Here is a 19,131-nt window from a genome sequence, read left to right on the forward strand (position 1 = left end):
GCTCAGTGCGAAGGTCCAAGACCTTCACACTGAGCTAATGCTTTTTTTTGTTCTACTTATTTTTTTAGCCCTTTATGGACTTTCTGGGACTGTGTGGCCGTCCATACGTTTTTCTTTTTTTATTATTTGTTTTTCCAAAATGCCCTTTAAGGGTTATCTGGGACCGTGAGGCCTTAAGGCTTCCCTCGCTGTGCCATTGCTTCAACAAGCACAGAGCTGTCTTAACAGCAGCTCAGTGCATGCTGAAGCATTTCATCTCTGTCCCCTGATGAAAAAATAGTTTTTTGACAACAAGACCTGTTTGGCAGGTCCGGCTGTCAAAAACTGAAGTGCTTCCTATGGCTTAGCTGCAGCTACAAAGCTGCAGCCAAGCCACAGCAAACAGCTATGTCTAAGGTGTGGGCAATCTGGGACATAGCAGGAGCCGGCCATGTGGGGGTGGCAGTCCCCAGGGCCATTTATAGCTCCATGAGGGTGTCCCTTCAACGTGTTAGAAGTCCCTGGGAGGTGGTGATCCACAGGGTGCGACCTCCTTTCTTTTTTATACCTATTTGCCTTAGGGAGGTGGTGGTCCCGGTTTGGCGGGTAGAGGTTTGGGGGCATGGCGACATATAGTTACAGTCCTGGGGAGGTGGTGACTCTCTTCGGGCGCACCCTCCTTCCGGAATATACATATTTATAGCCTCTGGGGAGGTGGTGTTCCCTGGGGCAGTGGGGGGCTCGCACCCCCGCATATTATTTATACGCCCCATGGAGGAGGGGATCCCTGCAGCAGCGGGAGGGGGCCAGGAGGACACCCCTGCATTTTTCAGCAAATGCCACAAGGATATGGCCAACCTTCGACTGACAACACTTCAACGGCTTCCTTGCTGAAGAGCTGTCAGCCAATCAGATCTCAGCACAAAATCAGGAGAGGGTGCGAATCCTTCACATCCCTAAATACACAAATTTGTTTTCCCCTTAACTTCTCAAACTACTGAACGGAATTGCAAAAAAACAAAAAAAGATCACTTTCTGGACCAGGAGCTACCCTTTCTGGCAAATTAGGTGTAACTCCGTCCAGTAGATTTGGCGTCATTGCTGTTCAAAATCCCTATGGAAAAATTAATGGGGAAAACGTGTTTTGGGACCCCCCTTCCCCTTTTTCTTACCCAAAGACCCCCATCCCCAGACCGATCACCCTGAAACTTTCCAGAAAGCAGCTGACGTGACTGGCAACTTTTTTTGGAAAGTTACGTGAAGATTCATCAAGCAGCGCCAAAGATATAGGCAAGTAGAAAAACGCTTTTTATGTAGAAACTGGGTCCTAACTATAACTACATATATGTATATATACATACATTCACTGAGAAAACAAAGGTTTAAATGGAGTTATACATATATCTTAATCTTACTTTTATTGCAGTGCTCATCTGTTTTTGGTAGGCATTCTCTGGGCAAATCACACATTTTAACTGCCGCATAGAAAGCATTCATTTTCAAAATAAACAGGCAGCACTCTAATAGATTCCCTGTTTAATTGTAGACACTTTTTGCACTAAGAGGCTCATGCATACCATGGAACAATCCTTCTTTAGCGTCACTTTATACTTTGCTACCTGCAATCTTGTACTCTTTCATATGTACAAATGTGAGGGATTCTGGGCCCCAAGGTTCTAAAAATATTTAAAGTTTTATAATTCAGCAAGTACACAATGTTCTGTACTTGTATTTAATTCCATGTATTCTTTCGTCTCGCAATAATTTTACTGCTCACTGTAAAATTTTTCAATTTTTGTATATAAGAATGACTGTGAAAAGTTGAAATCTAATAAGAAACTTGCATGAATGTATGCAGAATGATCTGCGAGTTGGTCCTTGCTTGAGGTCCTGCTGCCTCCCTTGTCTCGCCCTAATGAGGTCATTGTTCTTCAGGATACCAGGTGGACTGTTCGGCTTCATGCCCATCGCTAGGGTGATGACCATTGTGCCCTTGGGAGGTGTTGCCACTTTTTCTGCTCCTGCTGTGGTGTAGTAGCCAAGCACTTCTGCTGTTCATTGCCTCTCTACTTCAGGAGTATCTGGGGACTTCAAGTTGGACCTTTAGCTACTGTGGGGCTTTGGTGCTGCTTTGCAGTTCACCCTTAGTGGCTTCCCCTGTCTCTTCATTAGGTGTCACCACTTTTTTTTGCTCTTGCTGTGGCTTTGCTGTAGTAGCCAAGCATTTCTGCTGTTCATTGCCTCTCCATTTCAGAAGTATTTGGGGGCCTCAGGTTGGTCCTTTAGCTACTGTGGGGCTCCGGTGCCAATTTGCAGTTCTCCCTTACATGGCTTGCACTGTCTCTTCATTGCCCGATGTTTTAAGTGTTTGAGGGCTTCTTGCCTTGCCTTTAGTACCAATCTAATTGGGAGTCTTTGCTTCATTCCTCCCTGTCTCTATCCTGTGGGTTGTTGAGTGACCCTGGGCTCAGTTGGGGTCCCCTCTCGAATCTGTTCAGGGATGCACAACTCACGTACTTCTGCTGATGGCTATTTTAATCCACTATTTGTTGTTTTGGGGTACATTTTGTGGTTTGGTTCCTTGAGACTTACTGTGAGATCTGCTACCAGCCTCACTGCAGGTTGTTTGTGTTCTCTGGCGTGTCCTATATCTCATGTGGCTCCATGCTGGCCTTGCTCTGGAGTCCAGCTATTTTGCTAGGTGCACTGGTGTCTTTTGCACAGGTCCCACTGTCTGAGGGTTCTTGTTCCCACTTCACTACTGCAGCTGGTGCCATGGCTTTTTTGGGTCAGGTATGCTTGTTGGGCCTTTCTGGGTCTTCTTTTGGGACATGGGTCCCTTAGGTCATGATTCTGCTTCAGTCTTTGGGTATCTGTTTTATGCTTTTTGGAGTGAATGAATGACTAATAGTTGCTTCAAGATAAAGCTGATGCTCAGTACAGTGGACCTGGGTTGGCAATGGTGAAAAGCCTGTGACAAGCCTAAAAGGCAAAGGTCTGATTCTCTCTGTGGGAAAAGTAATGTCAGATGCTATAGATCAGATCGGTTTATTGTAAAATGTTATGGAGCCATAGGGCTGACTTACCTATTGTGAAAAGTCATTAGTCCTGTAAGGATGAATTGTCTACACACTGAGTAAAAGCCTGTAGGTAGATATTTTGCTACATGGAATGTCATATATTACCACGTTAAGCAAAGGCTGTGGATTGAGTTACTGCCTCTAAAAAACATCAGCTACATCATTTGCCCAGCGATAACCCATGTTTATTGTTTTTCCAACTGTAAATTTGCTGTCGTTTTTAGCAGTGTAAGTGTATTAACAAAGTACTTGTCTGACAGCTTTAGTTCTGTGCAAGACTTGTAATCGAAAACAATCATAAAAAATAAACACATATACAAACATAATGGGACTTTGGGTCACCCTTGTTCAGCTATTGTGTGTTTGAGTGTCATTTACAAGGGTCTTTCCGCTCCAGCCATTGGCTCAATTGCCCTGTGCGTAATGGCATTTCACCTGATCACATGTACACACCGGCCTCAAAATCAAAGTACTTCAGTGTCATCCCTGATATTCCAATCATTTATTTCCTTATTTTCTTATTTTTCCGGGTTTGTTTCATTTTTTTAGTTTTTATTTATTTTTTCCTTTTTTTCTTTCTTTTTGAGCTCCCAACAGCTCCCCAGACATTGCAACAAAGCTGCTTGCTTGTCACTCATTGCATCTGCAGCTACATGTCACCTTATGAAACAACGCATCTTTAGCGGCTAATATTAGTGACTCACTAAACAACGCCTTGCTTTGATAACTGTTTGTGTCCAACTATATGCTTAAGTTAATTGCTTGCACTACTCCCCTCTGTCCCGAACCAAAAGCAGAGTATTTCTAATAGACTGCCTTGCTCCCGCCAGATCTACAGTGGTCATTGGGGTTTGCACTTGTTGCTCCATATGTCCTAACCCCTTCACTGTTGGGCGTTTGAGCACAACTACCAGAGTCTTTTGAGAAATTCGGGGTCAGGTATCTCTTTTGTCTTGTTGTGCAACCATTCAAAATACATGTTTTCCCCAGCCAATTCCGAGCTATGTAGTGGTGTTTCCTGTATCTCAACATCCCACCTCTTCATTAGGACACAATGGGAAATTGGGAAATTTGACTTTTCTTTTAAAAACATTGCTCCATACTTTGTTGCATAAAACAAAACATAAATCCTGATACGCTAGCCCAGGAAATGTTGTGCTAAATGTCCTGAGTCTGGAAATACTAACTATATGTGGGTTTTACATAGGATGTGCCCTGCACAATCACTTGATTTGAGGAACTATGTCAAACTCAGGACTTCAAGGAAAGAGTAAAAACTCAGGGCCTGATTTAGCTTTCGCTGGATGGTACTCCAGCTATCAGACTGGCAGAGGACATTACCTCGGCCATCCTAATGAACTGCTGTGTGTCAAATTTAATGCTGACAGGTAGTTAGTTCAGCAGTTACCTCTGTATATTGAAAAGAACAGCAATATAATTGGTTCCTTGTAATATATAAAATGTATGGTGGACAGCCACCATTGACTTTCATTGCTGTTCACCAAAATGTTAAAGTGTTTGGTTTTTCAGAAACAAAATCCCAAAGCAGGAGTGTGTTTCACAAAAACAAACTTACGACTCGCACACAACATGGGTTTTCTCGCAGGATGTGGGCATGATTTGTTTCTGTCCCTTACCACCAGGTTTTTTCTTGATGGTGACAGACAAGGAAAAAAGGCACTACACCATCCTTCCTAAATAGGGCAGGCAATGTAATATTCTTCCTCCAACAGCCCCTACTCCGTCAGGTCATCAGAGGAGGTTTTCCATTGTTTCTAAATGAGGCAGGGAGACAGACGGTTTGGCAGACAGAGTACTCTATCATGTTTGCAAAGGGGTACCCTGTTTGCAAACTCCAAGTCTGGCTATACATATATGAACCACAGATTCCTCAACTTTTGAATACTCCAATGTGCTATACTAGATTTGGAAAAATTGCAACAGGTGGCACCATCTGACTTCATGGCAGCACAGACTCCCATTGTGGCAGAGCCAACTCTGTGCGCTGATGTCAGTTTATTAACCAATTACTTTAGAGACATCAAACACAAAACAATTGACAAACTGGAATGTAGGCAGTGTGTGTTCCCTATGATGGAACATTATAACCTACAAGCAGTTCACCTCACAGAAAAGAGTGGTGTGAAATATTTGATTATATAGTGTATCCACCAGAAAGTGTTACTAAAGGTAAGTAACCTGTTGGACACCGCTAACCACAAATTCCTCATCTGAATCACATCTAAAACAATACTCCCCTAATGATGTTACAGGAATGGACTTTACACCTGGAAGGTCTGCAGGATGGAGTGGGTGAAATGCCCCACACCACAATTCCTTGCAGACCTGAGACTCAATACAGTACTGACTTGTGAAGGTATGGCCAGAAGTCCATGTTACTGCTTAGAATATGTCCAACATCAAAACAGCTCTAGTTAGGGCTATATCCAAAGCTTTGGCCTGGGTGGAATAAGTATGAAAGCTGCCAGGAAGGTCCTTTTTGGGCAATGCATAGCACAGGTTAATGCACAGGACAATCCACCTCAAGGAGGTCCATTTCAGGACTGCCTTCCTTTCTCTGTACCAGTGAATCCAAAAACATTTACTGTCCACCTGATGCTCCATAGTCCTGTCAATGTATCAATGAAAGACACCTATAGGATTACCTCTCCTCATCTGTAGATTACTTTTAGAAGAAAGGTCGTTTGAGTCTGAAGCAACAGCTGGTAATGGAAACAGATGGTATAAAGCGGCTTTAGAGGTAATGTCTCCAATTCATGGGCATGAAGCACTTGACAGCAATCAGAATAACCATCATGAGGGTTTAAAGTCTAAAGGTGCAACAACACAAACAGAAAACCACATCAAAAAGGCAAGGACCAAATTAAGGTCCCATTACTGCATGATGAACTGAGCAGGGGGGAAACATGCAGGAAACACATCACAACAGGTGACTTGAACAAAGAGTGATCAGCCAAAAGAAGAAAAGTCATTAGGTGACCCTAAATTGTGTCTACTTCAAACCTGCCGGGCCGGAGACAAAACACACAAAAGAACATCAGACAATTGGACTTAAGAGGCTTAAGCGGTGTGCCCTTGCACCAGGTGAGGAACTTAGTCCAGGGAGCAGAATAGACCCACTTGGTGGAAGGGCTCAGCGCCACTAAAGTCACATCCACCACCTCCAGCAAGAGGTCAATATCACACAGCTGAGTCTGCTCAATCTCCACGGAAGTAGGTGAAGACTGAATGTTTGGGTGCAGGACTCTGCCCTCATGATGAGGCAGTCCAAGTGTAGGGAAGACGCCCAGATCCAGCAAGTCGGGGTGTAAGATTCACAAAACCGAATCTAGGGCTATAATGATGAGTTGGGCATAGTCCCTCCTGAATTTGTTCAGGTATAATGCGATGAGTGGAAAGCATGCATAAAGGAGGCTGTAGTCCAGCTTTAGGTGACTGGGCCTCCTAGAAAGGGTTGAGTAGGAGGCATTATGGCACAAAAGGCTGGGCAAAGCAAGGTTCTTTGAGTACACCCACAATTTCCAGCACTGTAAGAAGGTAAGAAAGGGTCAGAGTCCCACTTGTTCTTCTTATGCTTGCATGAAGACTTATGCGAGGATGGCAAACATAACAGATATTAGGAACGGGTTAGAGACTTCAAACAGGATGGCTCCATTTCCTATGCTTGGCCAACTGAAAGCTTAGATGACTTGAAGGCATGCTTTGAACCAGGGCACCAAATACAGGCATCGTATGGGTCCACAACCAACATCTGTTTTCTACAGATGGGTGTAGGACACATACACCTTGGAGTCCACATACACATTGGAGTCCAATGGCACCACCTAATGCCAACAGCTATCAGCGCTCATGGGAGCTACTGCAGAAAACGTTTCTGTATCAAGTATGGTGCTTGGGAAGATTCAAAATGTAAGGAATCTGCATTTTGTAGCATCGAAGAGAATAAGCATTTCCTGTACCTTTGCGAGAAACATCTATAAAGCAGATGTTTGTTTTTCTTTTTTCCATACGGAACAATTTAATGTGGTCAGGTGGATGCATGTTTTAGTCTTCATTGGTTCCTAAGAGGTGCAGTTGCACAAATGGGCCCTGGATTCTCTTTGCGCATACACAAAACGTCTTCTCAGGAGAAGATTGGACAATTACTTTGCAGAACAACCCCAGCAATACAGTGTAGGCTAACAAATCCAAATATCTCTGATTGGGTGCACCCTAAACAAACCATCAAAGGATGCATGTCAACAATCTTCATGACTGGATGGACTGGATATTAAGCTGAATGTGTGTTTCCTTTATTTCTTGGCTGACATTTTTCAAGGATTTCTCCTAGGCTTCATTCCTATCTTGGGACTGGTTACCTCCAGATATTTAGCCTGCTGGGTCTCCTAAACATAGGGACATCAGGCATCGCAGGTCAGTTTAAGAGTTCTGACCTGCACCAGCACTTATGTGTTTTCTTTGGAACCTATGCAAACTTCAGCTCTTTTACTGGGGGGAAAAAGCACAGAACTATGTCATCTTTTCTGTCTCTGCCACACTCTTCTCTTTCATGGCACACTTTCTGCTATCATCTGCTTTTTGCCTCAGTCCTCTTTCTGTTTTATTCTGCACATTGGCTCCCTGTTTCTTCTGTATAGTTACTTGCTCCTATCAACCTTCCAAATCACTACGTTCTCTCACCCACTCTGTGCTACTGCTTACTCATCTTACATCTGATTTCTTATCTAGCTTGCACTTTTGTTCCCTTCTCTCATATGTTAAGTGCCATGTCCTCTCTCTTGATCCATTGTCCACTACGCATTCACCTTGAGTTTGCCCTTCAATAATTTTTCATGTGCCTCTCCTCATGCCAATCCCTCTTTTGGTCAGGAAAACTATGATAGAGTCCATTTTAACTTCATGTATTTTTATCCTATGCTGGCTTCCAAACTCTTTTACTTCTTTCTACTAGAGAGTGTGTAGTTTTAGATTTGTGAAAAAGTGTTAGCATAAAGTCGGCCTCCTATCTAGGCTGACACATTTTCGTTGTTTATATTGTGGTAGCTGCCATGTTAAGATGGACACATACAGTGGAGGCTAAAATGTCAACATGTGCATTGAAATGATGCAGCATTCAACACCATACTAATTTTGTCTTATTGGGACTTTAGTGATCCCAAAGTTAAGAACATAAGATGAAAATCTGTGATCAGGTACTATAAAAAACACCTGTATTTGGCCATAACTTAGTTCCATTGTAAAGTCTCTCTATTAGGCCAGAGGACATGCCAGTTTGCTGCAAACTAGCACCAGTCGGGGGTTGCTCCGGGGCTCCGAGAGCAGCGCAGAGAAGTAGCCTTTAGCCCAGCGTTGCTGAACATTTCTGGGCAAGGGTTAGGAGAGAAAATAGCTAAACATCCATTTCTTGCTAAGGAAGATATGCTGTGTGATCCATAGAAAGAAACTTTATTTATAGACTTTCTATTTTCTCCTTCTGCTAATCTCAGGGCAATGCTTAGATGTTGTAAATAGGTGCAAGTATGCTAGAAATGTATTAACTATGTTAGGATGATTCGTGTTGTATTTGCTGACCATGTTATGCACTGCTGCCTATATTTTCTCTCTTTCTGTGGTTACAGTTCCTATTTTATCCACTTGGGTTTTCGAAAATAAACATTTTAAACTGTCACCCCGTGTGTCTTAGTGCTATTCATTTATGAAAACTGGTCTGAAGTTTTGATGTGTCCCTGAACTCATGGCTAATCATGACCAGAAAACACCACCTGGAAAGTATTGCTCAGTGGATTGTGCACGGGTTATATTCTAACTGGATTTTTAATTCATGGTGGTGCACTGAACTACATCCATGCAACAGAGGGGGTAGAAATTCAACCTCTGTGGCTCTGGACCCCTCCCCCTCATATGTTGTCTGGCCCTCAGACCCCCAAGCACCTCTCCTTAGGCCTACTCACTGATCCCTTGTGACTCACTCCATATCTCCTAGCTTTAGGTCTGAAGGGCCATGCTGCCTCATCCCTCTTCTGCCTCTTTCTGAACCCCTCTGCATCAACCCCCAAACCCATATATCTTGCCTCAATCCCATCACTTTTGTGTCTCAGTAGGCCATGACTCTATGGGCTCAGCCTCCAATCTCTCTTGTGACTTCACTTCAACCCCTAAACAACAGAATTATAGGGATTTTTCAAACCTGGAATCAGAATATTTCTTACTTCCACCAAGGCAATCAGGCAGTATAAGCCCAATGGTCCACTATGATCATTTGGCCACTACTGAGTATACAAGAACACTCGTCAGTCAAATAATCACAGATGAAGGGGGTTTGAAACAAACAAATAACAAAATAAAACCAGAAAGGAAAACTGACACAGTAGGCTTACATCTATGGTGAAAAAAAAGCATCCAGTAAAAAAAAAAAAAAACACTGATCGTCGCCCATGTACTTGGCTGCCCCAAGATGAACTAAGGCTCTGTCATGGCACTGTGCGCCCCTGTGCGGAGTACTTCAACTGTTAAGAGTAGCGCATCAAGTTGTCATGCATGACAGTAAGTGTGTTTGCACACTTTACTGGTTATATTTTACCTCCCTGGTATCTTGTCTCAGGTATAGCTTCTATTGCCTTTTTAAGGCTTTCACATACTGGCCTGAGTGAGCACTTCTTGTTTGTTCCCAAGCAGTCTCTGGAGACACATCTCTGTCTCTGTGCTGCATTCCCTTTCGCCACTAATGCACTTTGTACAGCAGTTACATAAGTAATAATATACAAGTTATACAATATGTGTCATAATTTGCTATACTCATCATGGACAACAGAACAAACAAGCCACAGACTCAGGTTTAAGTTTCACATTATCTGCAGTAACAGGCTCCTGCAAGTCTGCAGCTGCAGAATCCCCAGCATGAAGCTATGTCCAGTAGAGGATGTGATTCTTATAACTTTCCCTTAAAATGACCACAGATCTTGTGTCCTCTACAGTTGGTGCACTGGTGGGATTTTATTGATAGAAGGCTATATGCAAAGGAAGAACACGATTGCAAAGCTTTTATACTCCGCAAACCACAGAGTTTTTCTTGAGAAGGACATGGCAGTCTCGGACAGCCTAGTGCTTCCAATGCTTTGCTTTATGATCTGCAGTCCCAACCTAAACTGTAGCTTCAATATCTCTACAGCAACTTTTCCTGGCCTGCCTCTTCCATACTGCATGAAAGAGACACAGAAAACCTTTTTTGTCAAGTATAGCGTGACATCCTGTACAATCACAACATGGTGGAGGGGAAGCATCCCTTTTGTCAGTTTCTTTGCTGGGTTTGGATGGAAGTGTGAGGGGGCATGGAATGCTGAAACACTGTCACTTAACACTCCTACATGAATGATGTGCAATATTTCCCTGCCATGCTGATGTCAGTTTCTTTAATGAAACCACTCTTCAAAGGGCAATTACCATCAATACATGTCAGTCTGATGTTACGAAGCTGACTTGTTTCTAGCAGCTGCACCCCTTGGTAAGCAACACACAGTAAGGCCACACATCCATAAGCTTGGCTTTTTCGTTGTGATGGCAGAAATACAATACCGCCACAGTCCCTTCCACCTCTTCCATTCATCCGCTCTCCTTTCCTTAGAAGAGGTACAATAGTTTAGCAGTCTCTCTCACAACCTTGTTCAAGGGATAGCATTTCTCTGTGGAAGCAGTTACAGCAGTGAATTAGCTGCTCCCACCTTTGCTCTCGTCTCTTCCAATAACTAAATACACTTTCCAGTTCGTAAGAGAGGTACAGTGGTGCACTCAGCCCTCGCAACTTTCCGCTCACCTCACCACAAAATACCAAGATTAGGAAAATAGGTATAGCTAGGAGGGGCAGGAGTTAGTGATGTCTGCCTTAGCCCCTAGTGAAACCTCACCTACCAGCCTGATCCTGGGGAAGGACATTGAAGACAATAAGAAATTCCTCTCAAGTCCCTCTTTACCATTCTACTGGGCAGTGCTGGAAATTTTGTGAACAACTTAGGCTAAAAAATTATCCAAACTGATAGGTGTGGTAGTTCTTCTATGGTGCCATATTCCCTGGTTCTTTATTTCCGAAATATGGCTCTGACAAAAAGGCAATGGAGAAACTAGATCAGAAGGCTGGTAACAACATGTGCTCTGACAAGAGGAAAGAGAAAAGGATTGAGGAAAACAAAGAGAACACCCTGATGAGTGCAGAGGAAAATAAAAAAAATGCCAAAAGGAATGTCTAAACGTACCTGTCTTGGATGAAATACTGCATATTCAGATCATTAATCAAAAATGGGTTCCGTAACTTGGAGTATGCAACTGCTTTGTCAAGTGGAAATCCTGTAAAATAGGGAAAATAAACAACTATATATTATCCACTATTGTGTGTAGATTTCAAAGTAGGCTCCTGGTACCAATATTGATACCAATTTGGCTCATGTTATTCAATTCTCTTTTTCCCATTTAAAAACCTTCATGTTACAATCATCAAACTTTGCTTTCAAAACCTTTCACATACTGATCATCACTCATAAACCATCTGCAACACTTGTTTCCTCGAGCCCTCACATCCTTCAGAAACTCTGTAAAGCTGTATTATACTGGAAGAAACCCCACTTCCATGCTGATGTACATTTTGATGTCCCACGCTTCATATGCCTCATATTCAGATTCTCTCTACTTTTCTAACGAAATGCTGTTCCAGAAACTAAGATACCCTCTTCACTCCACAACGTTCTTACTAATGCTCTTCTATAAACCATGTGCTTACGTTCTTCCTCTTGATCTATTTGATTGTTTAGTGTTCACTGACTTCAATTTGCACATTAAGTTACAACTGCCTTTGATATGTCTTTATTCTTTAATCGTTTAGCTCCAACTTCTGCAGCCTCTATCAGTGAATTGAAACATTCTCACTACTACTCCACGCCTTTTCAGAATCAGTGACTTGTATTCCATTTACCCACATTTTTTCCACTTACCTCATCTGTCGCCTCTTTAGTCTAACAACTTTCAAATTCTTGCAAGCTCCTTCCATTTTAACTTTCTGAAAAACTCTTCAATTGACTAAGCCCTTTGTACCAATTTTCAGTGTACATACGTCCTCCTATGTGTCTTTCAACTTCTATATGTTATGTTATTTCTACTTAGTATAGTGCGGTGAAACATACCAAGGGTATATCTCGGCACTGGGCCAGTACAGCAACACCACAACAGTCAGAACAACCAAGTCTTCAAAAGTTTTGTAATGTTGGGAAAGTCCAAACAGCAACGCAGATAATACAGAAGTTAATTTCAGGCAAAAGAGGCCAGAAAGGAAAAAGCCCAGTCCAGAGGCACGAACGCAAAGGACAATCAGGAATGCTTTGTCACTTGATGTAAGCATTCTTGCAGGACCAGTTACTCAGTTTGTCCTTTAGATATAAGGGGGTTCCACTCATCAGGGCCTTATGAGTAAGGCAGGAGATCTTAAAAATAGTGCGCTTTCCGACTGGCAGCCGGTTCAGGAATCTCAAATTAGGTGCAGACGAAGCGCATGCTAACAAACTGCAAACCAAGCGAGCTGCCATGTTCTACACAAGCTAGAGTTTGGCCAGCAAAGTGTCATTAGTAGCCCTGAGCAAGGTGTTGCCTTAGTCTAAATCGGTTTATAACCAGAGCCTGAACCAAGGTTTTCCTTGCAGCAGATGGTAACCAGGGGAAGATTTTCCACAGTAGTCGCATGGTGGAGAACCAAGCTGTTTATTAACCAGGCTCTCCAGAATTTTCCTCAGTGGGAAGCAGAGAAATAGAGTGACATTTGGCCACATTTATAAGGTCTACCTTTGTTTTTTTCAATAATAGGGAGATCAATGCAGCTTTCAAGGCTAGTGGGATTTTGGCCGTATCTAAGGAAAGTTTGAAGAGGGACAGAATGGCAGAGGAGATGATAGGTGCAAGCTTAGCAATAACTCTAGGAGGACATACATTGGCAGAGGACCCGGATTTCACTTTAACCAGAAGCCACGTCTGCAGATCTAACATGCAGGGTTCAAACATGGTTGGGGGCAGGGTGGTAAGGATTCAGATGAAGACAGTTACCCATCCATTTGCTTAAAGTGACTCTGGCTAGTGGGTAACTTTTTACAGATGACTTCTATTTTTTCCTCAAAGAAATCAGCCAAAGAGTCACAGAGTTGCTGAGAGGTCTTTGTGCTCTGGGGAATAGGCACAAGGGGTGGTAAAATCCTTCAATACTCTATAAAGCTCTTTAGATGAATTACCAATGTTCTCAATTTCTTTAAATGTAGGCTGTCCTAGTATTCCTAATAAATGCATAGTAGCTCATAAGAGCTAGTTTATAGGCTGCTCTGTTCTTGGGCAATTTAGACCGACGCCAGCGTATTTCTTGCTTTTTACAGGCTGCTTTCATACTGCCAACCTGAATACTGAAAACCACGAGGCATGAGGTCTGGAGGCGACGTTCTAACCTGTTTAAACTGTACTTGTCTATCAAAAGCGACTGTGAGGACATGATGACAGACAATCTGGGCTGAATTAACATCCGAACTCAGATCTCCAGCTGCCGGGGCAAATGCTTTAGAAAATACATCTGACAAGATATTGTTCCAGGCTATGTGGGCATTGTTCACTACTTCAGAAGGATGATTTGGTCTGTCCTTCCATACAATCTGCAATTTGATTAAATGGTGATCTGTCTAGGTCAAAGGGGCCAGACTTTCCACTTCTAGATGTGTAGATTTATTAACGATTAAGGGTATGATAAGCCACGTGAGGGGGACCAGCAGTGCACTGTTGTAGGCCACGCATCTCCATATCAGCATAACACGGAGTAACTTCAGGGTTTTTCATCAACTTCTCCAGGGGAGTTGAAGTAACCCAAAAATTGTTGGAGGACAGAACAAAAGGAGCAATGCATTTAACAATGAAACTACTAAAGTTTTCCTTAGCACCTAGCAGACGATAATTGAGTGTGCCCATGCAGTGATCCCTAACTGTTGACTTAAATATAAAAATACAAATTTCCACCCAATCAAAGAGTAGAGTTTTAATTAGTTGGACGTTGATAGAATCCTGAAATGCAATAGCTATACTACCTACTGATCTGGACTCTCCATCTAGTTTAACTAGCTGGTAGTTGTCAGGCAGAGCAAGGGAGATTTACAGGAGCGCCATGGCGTTAAGTCAGGTTTAAGAGAAGAAACAGAAATATGGGGAAAATGAATGTAGAATTTCCCAGATTTCGGTAGCATGTTTTAGTATGGATCTAAGATTGCAGCAAAAGCCTTGAATAGGCGAGGTGGAATAGGCGATGGTACTTACAGTGGTACCTGGTGAGAGCAGCCGATGCCCCAGAAATGGAGGCACAGTCAGAGACCTGGAATCAACCTCACTGGTTATTAAAGAATGTTTCGGCACGGATGGGCTTGCCTTTCGCGTGCCGGTGGCCGGCCCACTGAGTGCATCCACTGTAGCACGAGCCTAGTATAGGCTTCTGCTAAGAGGAAACAAAACCACTAGACAGCCATCTCCCAAAATGGCAGTGCGGTCGTGGCACAGAAGGCAGTGGGGTACAGCAGTCAAACATAACACCCTCGCCGCTCAATCAGCTGGTGCTGCGGCAGACCGGGGCGCAGAACACCTTAGATTGACAGAACAAAAGGTGAATGCAATCCCTCCTAACAAAAGCAATCCATCAAAAAGACATTAAAATAAAGAGTTTCAAATACTGTTAAAAGTGCAGAGTGCGGAAAGCCTAAGGGCTTGCTAGCACTAAGCTCACCATCAATATTTCTTATTTTCTTTATTCTCACTCATACACTACAGAAACTGTCCTACCTTATTTAATTATCCTATATTCTTATATATCTTATATTTATAACAGCATCTTATAGTCTTATATATCTTATATTCTAGCAGCACTCCGAACACTCCTAAAAACCTACTTATCCTGACCTATCAGCTGCTTTTGATACAGTGTGTCAGAGACTTTTTCTGGGCCACAGTCTTGCTTCTTTCAACTATCCTCCTCATAAGCAGAAAGATGTCATGTACTTTCCAGATCAATTTGTTTTACTAAAACTAAAGGGAAATAAACCATGCAGCTTTATGAAATCAAATGTCCACCTTCAAAATTATGGCCAGACGTTTAAGCATCTTCCAGGACCACAGCAGGCTCTGGTGAGCAAGTGGACATAGGGCACACAGATTACTTACCGATAGTCAGCCCCCAATGCAAGAGACAAGCTTGGAAAGACGACCATGAAAAATGCAGAGAGAGCGGAGGAGTATGGGCTGCAGTACGCAAAACATCCAGTCTGGACCACTGCAGGTAGCAAGACCTCCATTGCTAGGGAACCCAATTCTCTTCTATTTCACTCACTGAACACCGGATTTAATTGAAATCCATGTAGCTACAGAATCTGTGAAACAAAGCAACTAGTCTACAACACAAAAGCAGAAAAGATGACAGGCGTTCCTGAATGGGAAAAATAATGGAAGTGGTGCGACAGATCATTCGGTGAGTCTATATCATCTGAACAATTTGACCTATTTACTGTCCCTGAAAAGGGTTTCATTTTTCAGCTTTTACCACAGCAGCAAAACCATTCTGGACATAATCAAGTGGATCCAATATTTTCAGGGAAGCTCATGCTTAAAAACAACAGAAATAAAAAACAATTTTCTTCAAACCATCAGTCACAAGAGACCAAATAAGAATTAAATATATGTTAATGATTTAGAACTGTCACAACATCAACATGTTCTATCTCAAACTCCACTGCTGTGGTCAGCAACCCGTGATTAGTAATGATCTGGCACTGCACTCATCAATCTACATGTTCAGGAGATCATGGAAGATGATCAATCAAAAGATGGAAAATTGTTAAGCATGAAAAGAACCACAGAAAAGTCGTCAGAAGCCCCATTATTCACCATCTGACTGTAGAAAGTTTCATCACCAATCATGTTTGAATTTACATGGCTGAACTTCTTAATACATGATGTAACTTCTTAATACTGGGTGCTACACTATGCAAGGCCTACAAACAACATCTAAATACTTTGTATTCTAGCAGTGGTTATTTCTGTGATATTCCATACTAATCTATTTTAGGCACAGCACAATTTAGCATAAAAAGTGACTCAAGTAAGCTCTGAACTATTTTAGGTTGTCAGCCTCTGTAGTTAATCATATAAACAAAGATAGCCTGGCAACATATAAAAAGCTAAATTTTTGTATATGTTTTTGCGTGTTTATCAATTGCTTATCAGAGGTCCATCACACCGTTATGAATGCCATACTTATTGTCTTTGCTATGAGATGAGCCCAGATATCATTAGACTCCAATGATAATGTAATAGACATTCAAAAAGACTAAATAAAATTCTTCAAGTTAAATGGTTACTATAGTATTATTAGTATTTGAGTAATTTATCCCTTTCAAGTAATGGCGACTCAACTGTCCAGACCTGGAATGATATGTATCTCTAGAGAACATTATATGTTGTTAACAGTGCCCCAAACAATACATTTGGTGGCCCAATAGACTATAAGAAACTTTGTATCAAAACCTTTTACTCAGTCTTGGCTCAAAATATCTTGCAAAAATAGAGTTCTTTAAGAACCTCTCTCTCATTATGAGGCGTGAGAGACCACACAGACCTTTGCAACACAGAATAAAACAACGTTTAAACTCAGAATCTAAAAGTCCATCAATATATTAATGTAATTACCAAATCAATTTTCTTGGATTCAAAATTGATATGGAAATTAAATTAATGTGCTCTGCCCAACAAAAGAGCAAGATCTACTTCCAATATTTAGCTTTATAAATTTTGTAAATCAGTTACCGTGGTCTAGAAATTCTATCAACCTAGGATAGTTGTACCTCCCTGAATTTTTGTGGGTAAAGGTCCCTGTTACGGGTTTTATTTGGATTTTAACATCTTCTTTGATAGTTCTCTAGGCTCAGGTACTCGAGTCAGTTAAATCATGTAATTAAGAAGTTAAATCAAGTGAATTGGAACATTATTTGAGATCTACTGTCTATTCTATTACATTATTGGCCACAAGCTTCTGGCTTTTCTAAGCCAGAAGTCAATTGGAACTGCTAACCCATCATAAACATTCATCTAATTGCACAAACTGGAATTTTCTTCTGCAGCGTATGGATCCTCAGCAGTACCTAAAGTTTTTTTCAATATCTCTTTATTGATTTTCCTATATGGTCATAACAGTTGCATACAGTTTCTACGAACAGTCAAGCAGATAACAGACATTATATGCTTGCCCACAACATAGTAGATATCTCTCCAAAGTGTGGTTTACATCTGAAGATGTCTGGCCTTCCTTGGTGGTTGACTTGCATGTTTGTGTGTTTAGTCTGTGTCCATGCAGTCTTTTTTTTTTGGAAGGGGGTCAAGTTGACCCTGAGACCTGTATAAATACCAACTGAAACCAAGGAAACTATTACAGCTCTCCCTTATCCAGGGGAACAAAGCTATTAAATCAGTTTAGTCACTGCAGCAGTCTCAAGCATAGTCCCTTCCTGATGAGTATGGGTGCCACACCCCACCTACCTGTCCCTGGCCTGGTAAGCAATAGTTTCTCATTGTAAGTGCACCAGTTTTCGGCACCCTCTCTACTGTGAGTGTTGTGTTACACAAAGGGCATCTTTAGTGCGTGACAGTGAACACCCATGGCGTTTGGTGAAAATGGTGTTTGGTGTATACAATATTGTGTCCCAAGTAAGGTCTAATTATTATAATTCAAGTCCTTTCCTGCCCTCAATTTATGGCAGGTTTTCATCTGTTTTGGATAGTCGTCCCATGTATTGGCTGGAAGGTATCTAAGGCCCTGTTCACTTACTTTATCCCAAGCATCCGTCTCCGCTGTCCCCCTGTTAAGGAGATCTTTTAGCCACCGGTGATGCTTTGTCGCACCTGGCAACTTCCACACTATGGCAATACTTTGTTTGTCTAGAGCGTATGCCAGGGCTATAAATTCCATAGCTTATTTAGTCTTTTTCGTGTGTGGTATCAGTCCCTATTGACACTACTCAGTGGTTTGTGTAAGTGGTTTCCTTCTAAGCTTGGTCTTGGTCCCCACCATGTCCTCCCAATAACTTGTTTTCCAGGACAGGACCACACCATGTTTTGAAAGTCCATGATCCGTGAAGTGCATACAGGACATTTTGGTTCTATTCCCGGGAACAGGTGCTTCAACCCTACAAGGGTAAGAAATGTCTGATGAAAATAGCTGAACTGTGTAAAGTTGACTCTCAAGTTCCAGGATACTGTCTTTACATGCCTTATCGTCCCTTCCCAGTGCATAGTTGTCAACTCATGCACTATGATGTCATCCCATTCCATCATCGCAGGCTAGGAGACTCAGTAAGGCGGGAGCCCACCAACGCACTGTATAACAGAGTTACGGCCCACCTGCCCCTGCTATGTTCTAATAAAAGCCCTAGGATTTTGGAGGTGTGTGGCTCGGTCTAGTGTTGTTCCAATGTCTTCCTAATGACATGTGTCAGTGCATTATACATCAAGCCAATTTTGTATTTATCAGTCACATCAAGGAATGTGAGCAATATGGTGTATTCAAACATATGTCCCAATGTGGGCAGTTCGTTCTGAGATCAGTGCTTTGTGTTGTAGTGTAGGGTGATTACATTGACGTCAGGGATTGCCCTTAGTGGCAGGGCCAGAGAATAGGGCAAATTGGGCATCCTAGTGAATACATATTTATCTCAACAGTACTTTACCACATTAGCCAGTCTGCTAACTGCGATATCAGGGCACACAGGAACCAGCAGCCACTTCTGTATGACTGCTCTCTGAAACTGTGTCATTTGCAGTGCCTCAGGATTCAGATGGTCCAACAGCCATTTCATGGGCCACTACAGTTGGGCGGCTGCATTATATAACTCGTAGTTTGGTGCTCCCAGACCACCTCTATCGATCGGGTTATATAACTTGTGCAGCGCTACCCTCTTTCTGTGATGTACCCAAACCAAATCTATCAGGACACTGTCCAGCTCTCTAAAAA

The 19,131-nt window shown here is 42.3% G+C and overlaps 1 protein-coding gene across 15 annotated transcripts in view; it reads right to left on the reverse strand.

Moving 5' to 3' along the window:
• Window positions 1-19,131, reverse strand: part of PPIP5K1 (diphosphoinositol pentakisphosphate kinase 1) — a 1,126,642-nt gene that overhangs the window by 866,960 nt on the left and 240,551 nt on the right. For all 15 annotated transcript variants that reach the window (XM_069222621.1, XM_069222618.1, XM_069222612.1 and 12 more), the window contains one exon: window positions 11,327-11,417. In XM_069222621.1, the coding sequence (XP_069078722.1) occupies window positions 11,327-11,417 (91 nt within the window). The remainder of the gene's footprint in view (window positions 1-11,326; window positions 11,418-19,131) is intronic.

This window comes from Pleurodeles waltl, chromosome 3_1, assembly GCF_031143425.1.
Source record: "Pleurodeles waltl isolate 20211129_DDA chromosome 3_1, aPleWal1.hap1.20221129, whole genome shotgun sequence".
NCBI classification, from domain to species: Eukaryota; Metazoa; Chordata; class Amphibia; order Caudata; family Salamandridae; genus Pleurodeles; species Pleurodeles waltl.